This window comes from Trachinotus anak, unplaced genomic scaffold (assembly GCF_046630095.1).
Source record: "Trachinotus anak isolate AG129_WGS33_773 ecotype Australia unplaced genomic scaffold, CSIRO_AGI_Tana_v1 ptg000009l, whole genome shotgun sequence".
In the NCBI taxonomy this organism is placed as follows: Eukaryota; Metazoa; Chordata; class Actinopteri; order Carangiformes; family Carangidae; genus Trachinotus; species Trachinotus anak.
The window spans coordinates 303,895-317,096 of record NW_027273860.1 but is presented as its reverse complement, the minus strand read 5'-3'; the positions used below and the strand labels follow the sequence as shown (position 1 = coordinate 317,096).

General features: G+C 42.1%; 1 protein-coding gene across 10 annotated transcripts in view; it reads right to left on the bottom strand.

Moving 5' to 3' along the window:
- The window catches only part of LOC139624877 (receptor-type tyrosine-protein phosphatase mu-like), a 109,767-nt gene that overhangs the window by 9,625 nt on the left and 86,940 nt on the right, over window positions 1–13,202 (bottom strand). For 5 of the 10 annotated variants that reach the window (XM_071484234.1, XM_071484236.1, XM_071484240.1 and 2 more), the window contains 6 exons: window positions 10,772–10,783; window positions 8,902–9,092; window positions 3,846–3,933; window positions 2,131–2,207; window positions 1,094–1,130; window positions 262–359 (listed from right to left, as the gene is read on the bottom strand). In XM_071484234.1, coding sequence (XP_071340335.1) covers window positions 262–359; window positions 1,094–1,130; window positions 2,131–2,207; window positions 3,846–3,933; window positions 8,902–9,092; window positions 10,772–10,783 — 503 coding nt within the window. The remainder of the gene's footprint in view (window positions 1–261; window positions 360–1,093; window positions 1,131–2,130; window positions 2,208–3,845; window positions 3,934–8,901; window positions 9,093–10,771; window positions 10,784–13,202) is intronic. The other 5 variants (XM_071484235.1, XM_071484237.1, XM_071484238.1 and 2 more) reach the window with 1 other exon arrangement.

The window sequence follows — 13,202 nt, the reverse complement described above, 5'->3', positions numbered from 1 at the left end:
GCTCTCTCATGTTCACTGCTGAGCTCTGAGTCCGTCTACCTGTGTGACCTCTGAGTCCGTCTACCTGTGTGACCTCTGAGTCCGTCTACCTGTGTGTGATGTTTAGGAGCGTCAGTAAAGCCTGAACCTGGGCTCAGGTGAGTTTCAGAGGAGACGTCACAGATGCACTCTGGGAAATGGAGTCCCAAACTTCATCAGAGAGGAGAGAACAACCTGATGGCCACAACAATCAGTGAGAGTGTGTGTGTGTGTGTGACTTACCCGCCCCACCTCCACCAGGTTGGTTACCATGACAATGGCAGCGGTGTTCTCCTGCCAAACCATCCGCCAGAAATCATACACCGTCTCCTGCATAGGACCTGAAACACACACACACACACGCAGAGTAAACTTTGCATCAGACAGCAGGCGACACCAGAGCGGTACATGAATTATAATGACTCCTTTAATTAATTCAAATTAAGAGCATGTACACACACACACACACAAAATGTTTTTAATCACTGTTGACAGTCTGTGTTTTGACGAGCTAATTAGTTCATGCTAATCCATTCCTGTCCTCAAGTGTTTTACAGCGAGAATCTGCTGCCTGCACACACACACGCACGCACGCACGCACGCACGCACGCACACACACACACACTGACACACACTGACACACACACACACACACACACACACACTGACACCCACACACACACACACACACACACTCTCCATATTAATGCTCAGATGCTGACATGTTTGTACACTCAGGCTCTCTGGTGGTGAACACAGGTGAGCTTTATTATTCCAGGCACCAGACGCTATTGAAAACCTACAAATTTTACTTCTCACTCTGTTCATCTACATCAGTTTTATCAGAATCACATGTATGATAACACATGTATTATAACACATGTATTATAATGCATGTGTTATCACATGTACATCAGTTTGTTCCATGGGTTGTCAAACTGAAGAAGTTTTCTGAACATGTCTGTTCAGCAGCAGAGGAAGCTCAGACACACTATGCCAAGATAAACAGTTTATTTCCACAGAACTTCACACAAGCTGTTTATCAGTGTTTTGAAGTGAGTCTTCCACCTCTTACCTTGGGTGGCGATGTAGTGATTGGGTCTGTGGTATCCCTGAGTGAAGAGAAGAGGACAAAGGTGAAGAAAAGAAAGAAAAGAAGTGAATATCAGTCATCCGGTCAGTGGCTGATGAACGTGTCAGTGAAGCTTCAGGCTGCTGGTTAATGAATGGACTCTGTCAGAGATTGTCAGTGAGTGAAGACACATCACTCTGTAACATCTCTCTGAAACAATCAGCTGATTGCAGCTCGTAAAACACAGCAGAGTCAGATCAATATGTGGAGCTTGTTAAGCTCAGAGTTCTGGATCAGAAAATCCAGGATCTGGATCAAGTAGTTTGTGAAGAATCAGGTGTAGAAGTCAGTTTCCTCCAGATGTTATTTCACAATAATCAATAATCAATAATAATCAGCTCATTAATTAGCTTCATTAATTTTAATGTGGATTCATTTAGCAGCTGATCACAGATCTGAACTGAAGCTTTATTTATAACTTTAGTTCATGATGGATTCATGATGGATTCATGTGGATTCATGTGGATTCAAGTGGATTCAGGTGGATTCAGGTGGATGAACGAAACAAACCTTCAACCTACTTATGAGGACCCTCACTGACATGATTCCCTGGCCCCTACCCTGGCCTACCAGGCACAGGCCTAGGGGCCCAATGGGTCAGTGGGCCCCTGGGTCAGAGCATCAGTGTGAAAGGACATTTCTTGTTGGAAGGTCATTCAGCTACAAAAAGGTGATATATATGGAGCACTCATGACATGTCTGTGCCCAGGGGCCCATTGTCCATCCATGAGTGAGGATGTCCAAAACGTCCTCATAATGCAGTGATGTCCTCACTATGATGGTTCAGAAACTAATCCTCAAAAAGACAGCAAGGTAAACCCTTACTGACTGCCAGCTCTGTAAGTTTGATTACAGTGTTGACACCAACCAACCCTGACTGACGACCACTGTCGCCATGGAAACAGTGTCAAATGCAAAGTTTCATGTCAATCGTTAAAGGAACTAAAAAAATAAAAGTAAACAGTGTGTGTGTTACTCACGTCGACGTAGTTGGCGTTGATGTAGTCCGAGCTGCTCTCTCCATCCTGAGGCTGCAGACGCACACGAGAGTGGTCGTCTAACACACACACACACACACACACACACACACACACACACACACACACACATTAATTGTTCTGCTTGTTGTCATGGCCAAGCTGAACATAATCACCTCTAATTAGTTTCTGCTGAATAAATTATCTAATAATAAATTAATATCCTCTTAATTACATTCATTCAAACTGAATGTGTGAATCACCAGGGACTGAGTGTGTGTGTTAGAGGAGTTGTGTCTGTTTATTCTTTACATTTTCTCCTTGAAAACAGATTGAAATCCTCACAATAACACAGAAAAAATTATGAAACAAATCAAAAAGTTTGAATTTAAATTCAGAAATCAAAATGGCTCTTCACTGAACCTCAGACATGACTGTAAACAACTTCAAGGTTCAGTGTTTGATTTGAACAGAGAAATGGCAGAACTGGCTACAGGACAACAACATAACACTACGTTCTACAGTAACAACGGTTTTCGTTTTTCACTCTCGCCAGTTCTTTCTGCTACTTCTACGCATCTATAACTGTTAGTAACCAGTAAGTTTGAAGAGTTTCTACAAACGTTTCCCAGTGTTCGTTTCATCACTGAAAACTATGATGAAAATATTTGTTGACAATACTTTTTTACAGAAGAGTAAAAAAATTAAAAGAAGCTCTGAAAATGAGAATGATGAAATGTATTTCATCAACAAATAAAAACTAAACAATAACATGAGGCTGCTACTGTTCCATCTCTACAGATACTGAGTGAGTGACACTAAGGTTACAGTTTAAACCACAGTTGTTGTTGTTGTAACGTTGTAAACTACAGTTTAACCTAATGTGTAATTCTCAGGCAGGAAAGACATTATGTTTCCTTACTGACTGTCATCCACAATGTAAGACAAATCTGCTTGTTTCAAGGCTTATACAAGTCATCCAAGGTCAAGGCCCAAGTCAGGGTCACTAAGTCCCAAAGATCAACAAGTCCCCAAGGACCAGTCCCACAGAACAGCAAAACTCAGGTCAAAACAGGGAAGTCCCAAAGTCAAGACCAATTAGCCCCAAGTCGAGTCCCAGGTCAAACCAGCCAGTATATGTCAAGCCCAGACTCGGTCACAATTCAAGACCAACAAGTTCAAAGACAAGCTCTATGTTCAGCAGCAACAAGGAGCAGGTCCTTTCCACCATTCATGACCAGAAAGTCCAAAATCCCAAAACATTCATAGGACTACAGACCGAACCACTTGTCCTGTACTGGTACCACTGTAACTGTTTGGGATGAAGACACATGAAGTTGTTACATCACATATTTTCCACTATAAAAGACCTGAATTAAGACCCAGGTCAATAAACTGATACATCTTTGGTCCCAGATGAGCTCAGCAGCTCAGGATGAGGGTTTATCTCCATCTTCACACTGAAACGTGTTGAGCCTGAAAATTCATCAGGGACAAACCTATCGCGTGGTGTTCCCCCAGCATCATATTCAGTTCTTTATGATGGTTTATATTAGTTTGATTAATGATGAGTATACATCCATAAGTGCATGTCTGTTTTCTACCAGACTGATGAGCCTGGCATTCAGCTCTTACACCTGCTTAACTGAAACACAGTCAGACAGTCTCATATCAGCCTCTAAGATCAGGGTACATTCAGATAACATGGAGCCACGTACAGGCGATTATGTTTCCGTAGCGATTCTTCATGCGGTTCTCGTCCTTTTTGGCCGAATCCCAGGGAGCGGACTGCCCTTCAAAAAAACTCTGAAAAGACAAAAAGACATGAAGACAGAGAGTGTGTTGAAAAGGAGAGCAGATCCAGAGTGATGAGACTCTGTGGATGACTTCATGAATAATGCAGAGAATGTGTTTGAGTTTCTCTCCCTGAACAAACACAGGCGTTGGTTTTATGGTCAGAGCAGATGATTAAGTCCAATTATGAGAACGAGCTAGGAGAGAAGCCGGAGGCGTCTAAATACACACTGATGGTTGTTCTTTTACTGTGAAACAGAGTGAAACTGCTCTGACTGCTCTGTGCTGAGACAACACTTCTACCCTCTGGTTAAAGAAGAACCAGAATCACAGAAACCTCTGAGGTTACATCACAGTAAAAACACACTGAACAGAATGAGAGGGAGGACAGTCTCACATTAACACGAGTGGATTCATTCCTCATCAAAAGTTTCTACACTTCACACACCAGACGAAATAAAACCAGAGGAGTCGCTCTGCCATGATCAGGACATTTATGCTGCACAAGCAGATTGGCTCCTCCCCTAACAATGACCTCACAACCACAACTCATCTATCTATTTATGCATCTATCTATCTATCTTTTTATCATCTATCCATCTATCAATATATCTATGCATCTATCTATCTATCTATCTGTCTGTCTGTCTGTCTATCCATCTATCTATCTATCAATATATCTATGCATCTATCTATCTATCTATCTATCTATCTATCTATCTATCTATCTATCTATCTATCTATCTATCTATCTGTCTGTCTGTCTGTCTGTCTGTCTATCCATCTATCATAACTGCTGAGCTCTTAGACACTTTGATCCACAGCCAGTTTCCTGGGTTGCTCATTAAAATGCCTGCAGACAGATGTGTGTGTGTGTGTGTGTGTGTGTGTGTGCGTGACAGCAGTCTAACAGCTTCAGACATCCATCAAACTGAGAGGTGAATGATGTCACATACACACACACACAGACACACACACAGCTCCACATGATTGACAGTGAGGAACAAAGGGAAGAAAAAAATAAAGAGAAAAGAATTGAGGGAAGGAATGAACTAATGACTGCTGGCAGCGACTCCAGTCCGACTGTGTGTGTGTGTGTGTGTGTGTGTCTGACACTGATGGTAATGCTACCTGTCCCCTTAACTCACCAACAACCTCCAGCTGTGATTGAAAAGGTCAAAGGTCACAGGTTATGTTTCCTGCGACTTCAGTTCAAGTTGTTCACTACAAAACAGAACTTCACTACACGACAGTGACGCCCACGAATCTGAAGCCCTGTTCAGACAGGTTACAGTCTGAGACACTGTGTCATAGTGTGGATGTTCTTACAGTCCTTTCATAGATTTTAGCTGTTGTTTTTGTCTCTTTGTTGTTTTGTCTGTTGTTTTTGTTACTTTGTTGTTTTGAGTCTTTGTCATTCTGAGTCTTTGTTTTTTTTGTCTCTTTGTTGTTTTGAGTCTTTGTTGTTTTTGGCTCTTTGTTGTTTTGTCGCTTTGTTGTTTTTGTCTCTGTTGTTTTGAGTCTTTGTTGTTTCTGTGGATAACAAAGAGCTGTTGCAGTAAAAGCTTGATGAATCTAACAGTGTAATGTATTCCATGTCTGAAAAGGGCTTAAGGGGCAGCCTCATGATTTCCTGGGGGGGATGTTTTGCTGAGATTTGACTTCTCTTCTTGTAAGTGACGGTGCAGTTTAACTTCTTTAGCCCTGAGTCTCCAGACAACCTGAATGTTTGGTACTTTTTTTCAGGAGATTAAAGACAGTAGAACTGGTTATCAGATCCCTGCACTGGGCTGTTTATGGCCCCAGTTACATGGGCCTGAGAGAACATCCTGGTCTAACTGCACCTGTTAGTGAAATATAATCTGTTCTCCGTCCAGTTTTTACATTTGATACTGGTTGGGTTTAAAAATCAGGTTTTACCACCACAACCAGTTTGATTTATCAAACGTTCTTCAAAGTGAGACTAGTAAAAATTGCAGTTTATTTTAGATTGATTCTGAGTAACATAAATGGATGGATGGATGGTGAATGGCTCTGGATAGATGGATAAATGGATGGATGGATGATGGATGAATGGTGGATGGATGGACGATAGGTGGATGGTGGATGATGGATGGATGAATGATAGGTGGATGGTGGATGGATGAATGATAGGTGGATGGTGGATGGATGGATGGATGAATGATAGATGGATGGTGGATGGATGGATGATAGGTGGTGGATACTGTCCAGTGAAACTCATGATGATCGTGATCATTACAACATTAATAAAAACAGCACAGGTTATTGTTATCGTGACCTCAGGTGACCCCTCAGGTGACCCCTCACGTTACTGTTGCTGACACAGATGTGGTGAGAGGATCTGAACTGTGATCTTTCTCCACAGCTGTCTGACACTGTGACAGTGTTTGATTGGATGCCTGCAGACACATCACTTCCTCTGTGGGTGGAGTTACTCTCCATCTGACTGATTTCAGTCTCTGGGCTCATCATCTGTGACAGGTGTGAAGACGTCAGGAGATGTGTGAATCGTTTTCACTCATCATTAATTTATCTCCTCTGTGACTAACGAGACACTGTCAAAGCTGAAAAACTCACTATAGACAGTCTTCAAAACACTGGTTAGCCTAGCAACATTAAGGCTACAAACGACCGATAATGCAGCACTGTAAAATACTGCAGTTACACTGGTTCTCTAGATGAATGAACCCTGTCCGTTCAGACAAACCTCAGTGTCATCAGGCCTCTTCTCTGATTGGGCAGCCAGAGCGTGCTTCATTCTGACACCTGTCAGCACCTCACAGCTTCATGAACTCTCATCATGAAACAGCCCAGTGTCAGGTTTTTAACCTCCTTCATCTGAGCAGTAAATGGAGGCGGTCCTCTCCCTGGATCTATTGATCCACACCGATCACACAGCATCCTGAGGAGGGTCTGATCAAACACACATGCTGGTCTGGCTGTTAGCAACAGAGAAGCTCAGTGAGGGACGTGTGCAGGAACACGGTGAAGGGTTAGGTGAAATCAAAAACCCTCAAAGACTCTTCTGAACACTAGGATGAAAAAATATTCTGTCGCAGTCCCAACTTGAAAACATGTTAAAATCAGTTTTGTTGCTGCAGACAGAGCAGTTCTCATCCCGATGGTTAAAGGAGAGGAGTGTTTGAGGGTTTTTAAAACCTCCAGAGCAGCAGGAAGTGACTAAACAACCTTCATGGTTTTTATCTTCCAGAGAATCATAACAGTTCCTCAAACTGGAGCTGGGTCTGGTGCTAATGGGAGTGTGTGTGTGTGTGTGTGTGTGCATGTGCGTGTGTGTGTGCGAGTGTGTGTGCGTGTGTGTGTGTGGGTGTGGGTGTTAGCCACCATTTAGTCTCTAATCTGTTGACATGAACACAGGATGTTAACAATCTGAAAACCAAGAAGGCGTCTTACCTCGTTAAGCTGTCCAATCAGATTAATTAGTAAAGGGGAAGCATGGAGGGATCAGGGAGATAAGAGTCAGATCAGTGGGGCGCTCAGCTGGACGTGTATTCGTTAGCTCAGCTCACTACTGCAGCACGTTAAACATCAGTAATCAATCAATGATCAATCAGGAGCTAAACTGCTTGATCAACAAACATCAACAAACAACTTTATTTTGAAAACTGCCATTTATTTTGAAAGGTCTGTGAGCAGATTGTCTTTTCATGTGGCCATAATCCTCTTCATTAAATATTAGAAATTAACACTTTAGCAATTAACAATGAATCGGAGAAAGGATGGAGTGGAAACAGTCACTGATGATACGTTACCATGACAACAGGTGAGTGTTAGTTACATATTTCAAACAAAAGCAGAACAACAAGCATCTGGATCATAAATCAAACACATGATAGTCTGTTCCCATCAACACCAGTATGACCAGTCTGCGCTTCATTTATTTTCAGAGTAAAGGTCACTTCCTGTTTTATTGCATAAATGAACAAAGGGAGCAGGTTGTTGTTCAGTTCCATGAAGTCACAATCAGCTTGTTTGTGACTAATGAGAAGTAAAACGGTTTCCAGTTAATTCCCACTAACTAACAGCTGCAGCACTGGTTTCCGGTAACTCAGCTGTAACAATCCATCCATTGATTGATTGATTGATTGAAAAAAAAATTTGATTTTGATTCACAATATTTTGTTTATACATCAGGTAAAACAGCAGGTCTGAACACTGAGCAGACAGACAGGTGAACGGAGAGTAAGACAGAAACAGTGGAGCTTCACTAACTTTCTGTAAATGGAGGGTGAAAATACTCGAGTGTGTGTGCTCAGTATGTATAATGGATTAGCCCTGAGGGCAGCCCACTAGCAGGCAACCAGACCTGCACACACACACACACACACACACACACACACACACACACACACACACAAATAGATATACACAAGCCATTCCCTGTTTTGGCCCATTAGCTTGAGGGAATATCTATAATGTATATCTGTGTGTGTGTGTGTGTGTGTGTGTGTGTGTATTCAGGTAAGTAACATCCATTAGTGAGTTTCTCGTGATGAAAATGGGTAACGTGGAGTGCGCGCACACACACACACACACACACACACACACACACACACACGGTGCTGCTGATGTGTTTTTCCTGTCTTCTTCTTCTTCTTGTCTTACTGATCAATGCTGAAATGATCAATCGATTCATTGATAACTGGATCAATCAGGTAGTGTTTTTCTGACTGAATCTCTCTGGACTCGACTCTGGTCTCTGGTCTGGACTCTGGATTGTGACGGACACTGTTGTTTTTGATGTTTTATGGATTAAATCATAACTGATCGATTGTAAAATGAGTCTAATAATTAATTGTTGGTAACATTGATCCCTGTGGGGGGTGGGGTGTGTGTGTGTGTGTGCGAGTGTGTGTGCGTGTGTGTGTGTGTGCATGTGCGTGTGTGTTCGAGTGCGTGCATGTGCGTGTGTGTGTGTGTGTGTGTGTGTGTCCTCACCTCGTACTCCTCCTTGAAGCCGTACCCCTCGGCACATTTCATCTGCGTGATGTGCTGCAGCAGGTCGGCCACTCGGATGGCCGGGTGCAGCTGTCCCGTCTGGTAGGGCAGCGCCTCCCGCTCCGACTCCCGCTGCTTATAGTGGGACTGGACCAGGCTACTGGTTTCACTGGTCATGGTGTGACTGTCGTCTGGGGGAGGACGAGGAGGGAGGGAGGAAGAGAGAGCATGGGTCAGACTGTTGCTGCAGTCAGCAGACACACACTGACTCAGAGCTGTGTGATAAACACATGATGTATGTTGGACACATGGTATGGACTGGACCAGACTGACCCGGCACAGAATCTGGGACTACTTTTAGACCGTCTGGTAGCCGATCTGTATGGCTCTCCTAGTATCAGGTCTGGACCTGACAACAGCTTCATAACTAGTCTCAGTTAAATCCAGACTGGGTTTTGGCCTGGGCAGACCCTGTACAGAACAAACCACCTTTAACACCTGAATCTGTTTTCTCTGTCTCATATCAGGATCAGGTCCAGTTCCAACCAGACTGATGTGGTTTTACAATGATGACCTAAGAAACTCTGCAGAGCTCTGACAGACCAGGACCTGGACTCAGTGTGGAACTGGATTCACCTTCTGTTTGCCGGGGCATTTTCTGCCTGGTTCATTTCATCAAAGAGGTTCACCTGGACTCCACAGTATAGTGATTGTAGTAAAGACTGTGTCGTCCTCACTATAAAACCGCCCCCCTTCTCCAAACCTCATTTCAGAAAAACACAGTGTACTGAATGTATCTTATTGATAATATGATTGGTTATAATCAGCTCATGTCACAAACAGAAAACTAGACTGTGTGACCAAGGATGAGATGTCATGTTAACTCGTGTTGAACCTGTGTTATAGCTTCACACAATATAACACAAGCACCTTCACCGACTGATAATCAGATCAATAATCAGTCCTATATCTGTACGACAGGTTGTGATCAGATGATTAATCAAACACAGGTAAAGGTGATGACAGGTGGGAGCAGGTGTAAAGGTGTGTACAGTCTGCACAGACTCGCACTCATCTCGTTTGTTATTAACAACAAGCTCTGGTCCACATCCACAGCTACCATGTTGTTACCACGACAACACAAATGAATGACAAACGCATCACGTAACGTCAAATCACATGACTGGAGAGAGGATGGTGATTGGCACTGGTTTCTTTTCACACTGCTGCTGAAACTGTTGATCACAAATCAATAATGTGATGAAGCAAATAAGAGCAGAACTAAGTGCTGGTCCAGATCCAGTACAGTGCGGTATGAGTACTGGTCCAGATGTGGTCCAGGTTCTTGGAGCTGCAGTGTGAAAAGAGCAGAGTTCAGAGTCCTGGAACAGAACAAACCTCTTCGGGAAACTTGACCTTTGAAAAAACGTCCAGGACTCTGATGTGAACATTTCAACAACTCGGCAGACACACCTTCCACTACTCTCTCTAACTCTGTTCTTATTGGCTAGCCTGGGGGCTGACTGTCCAATCAGAAACTCTCTATCCCAAACAGCCCAACCAATCAGGAGATGGGTGATGTGATGGAGGTGGTGGTTTGTGATCGGACAGATAAAACAACCACAACAACAATAATAGCAACCAATCAGAGGAAGAGATGGACAGAGCTGAAACCTGATTGGTTTGATGTGAAATGGTGGGAGGAGTTGGGGATTGTCATGTCACAATTTCACAGAGGAGTAAAGATGAGGCACCGCCACACTAACTGATGACATCACAGCAGGTGGTGGGTGTGGCTTCATGCGCAGCGGTGACCCCCCCCCCCCCACCATGAGTTTCCCCCCCTTTAGCCCCAAATTTAACCACTTACCATTAATGGGCACTTTACAGAGAGAAAGAGAAAAGACAAGAAGAAGAGAGAGGAGACAGGGTATAAGCAACAACTTTAGCTTAAGCCTATCTAGCCTCCTGCTAACACGGCTAGCATGAATCAAACAGAAAACTAGCTCCTAGCACTTTAGTAGCTCCTTTTGAACTTGTTACAGCTAACAGCTAGCAGCAAGTGCCTTGGCTAACCTGGCTAAATGTAGGATTCGTAGCCTCGGCTAACGTCAGAGGCTGAAGCCTGAGTTTAGCTAGCCCGAGGAGAGTTTAGCTAGCCCGAGGAGAGTTTAGCTAGCCCGAGGAGAGGGGAGAAAGTTTCTACGAGCAAAAACAAAGAGTGAGAGGTGTTAACACTGTTTTTCACAACTAAACAAACCTATCCTAACCTCTTGGTGCTAGCTATTCACTGTCTTTATGCTGTGAGGAGTCTAAATAACCGTCGTTCATATAAAACTAGTTTTTTAGGTTTTCCTGAGTCTCACCTGTCGATGGTTTAGATATTAAAAGTGTCTGTGCATGTTCAGGTGAAACATTTTTTTGCTTTGTTTCTTCTTTTTTTTGTCAGAATTAAAAATCAAATAGCAAGAACAACAAATTTGTAGAAACGGTCTTTGTAAATTCCTTTTTCTCATTTTGCCTTGTGTAAATGAAGAATAAGGAAAAGTGGTCAGGTGGCACAGAAGAGTAAATATTTCAAAATAAAAGTCAAGAGGATAGAATGGCCATTCTATAAAGTGTAACATTAAGCACAGATAGATAAGGATCTTTCTTTTGCTTTGTGCTTTGCATTAAAACATGAAAGATATTTTAACAAAAGTGTGTGATGTTTTATTTACCTGCGTAGCCTAATTAATGAATATGCGTAAATACACTGTGTGGTTGTCTACAGTGACCAGCAGAGGTCTCCACTGTTACCACATGATTGTTCACCCTCTCACCAAATAAGTTCATATTCGACTACATGAAGGAGCTAATGTTCACTGTTTATAGACGACACTACAACCTTTATTCTGAAATCCATCAGTCCTCAGCCAGACATCACATAGTGGACTAATCAATCTGCCAAACGTATTGATTATCATCATCATATCTGCAGCAGCTTTTAGGCTGTTTATTTACCATTCAGAGCTAAATAACCAGAACTACATTCAGCATACTGCAGTTGTTCACACATCAGTCTCCTCTCAGGCCGAGTTTCAACTAACACCAGACTTCAGAGACAAAATCTCTCATTTATATCTGATCCAGATCCGATCCATATCAGAGAAATAAACAGAAAATAAACAAACTGTAGGTCTGTGCTTTATAATGTTACACTCCGAATAAATGTCCATGCTATTCTCTTGGCTTTTATTTTGAAGTATTTACCTTTATTTCCGTGTCACCTGACCACCTTTCTTTGTTCTTTAATTAATCAAGGAAAAAATGAATTTACAAACACTGGAACGTAACCGTTTCTTCTAATTTGCTGGTGTTTTAGATCTTTAAGTCTGACAATAAAAACAGAAAAAACAGTTGTTTTTTTTTTAAACTGTTTTTAATGTTTTTAATGAAATGTAATTAACTTTTTACTTTTTTGGAATAAATAAAAAATGAACTGTCTGAACGTTCATTGATTTTAAAGGCTCAGGAGAGATGCTGGTATTAGGTCAATAATAAAGTCATCAGGTCATGTCAGTGTTGATTTTCCATTTTTAAAGAAAACCACAACCCAGACCTGTGAGAACCACAAATCAGTGTTAATTAATTATCTTTAGTTACTGAACCAATGAGATGTATTTTTTCTGTCAACAATTTGTGATTTTGCAAATATGTTCATTGTTCATTATTCAGATTAAAAAATATAATTAAATGAGCATTAGATTCAAAACATTTAGTAACAATTGAAAATGTGAAAAAATGTAATTTCTTATAGTTAACCTCCCTATTGACCCATGTAACCAATAACTGGTGTATTGATCTGTGGAATCAATGCTTGGTGTATTGATCAGTATATGATGATGTAATAATAATTGGTCAGTAACAGACATATGCAGCTGTGATCAGTGGAGCTGCTGTAGAAACAGACGATGAACGACAACATAGTGAAACTCTGTGATTATGTAAAATAGTTAATACATTTCAACATGTTGTAGCTGCTTATTAACGACATTATCTCCGTTATAAACCAGTTATTACATGTTTATTACTGATAACCAGGGGCCCTGTAGAGTCCACACTCTGTTCCTAAATGACCTACAACATCTGTGACATGTTGTTGTGACTTCCTGTGACTTTTCATCCAGTCAGTGATCCACAAACATCTGCGACAACCAGACGCCCCAGAGTAAGACAGGTAGCTAACAGACTGACTCCTCTCTGGTTTTATTGTTTCCTCCCCCAAGTCCTCGTGGGCGTGTTGTGTCCATGCAGACGTT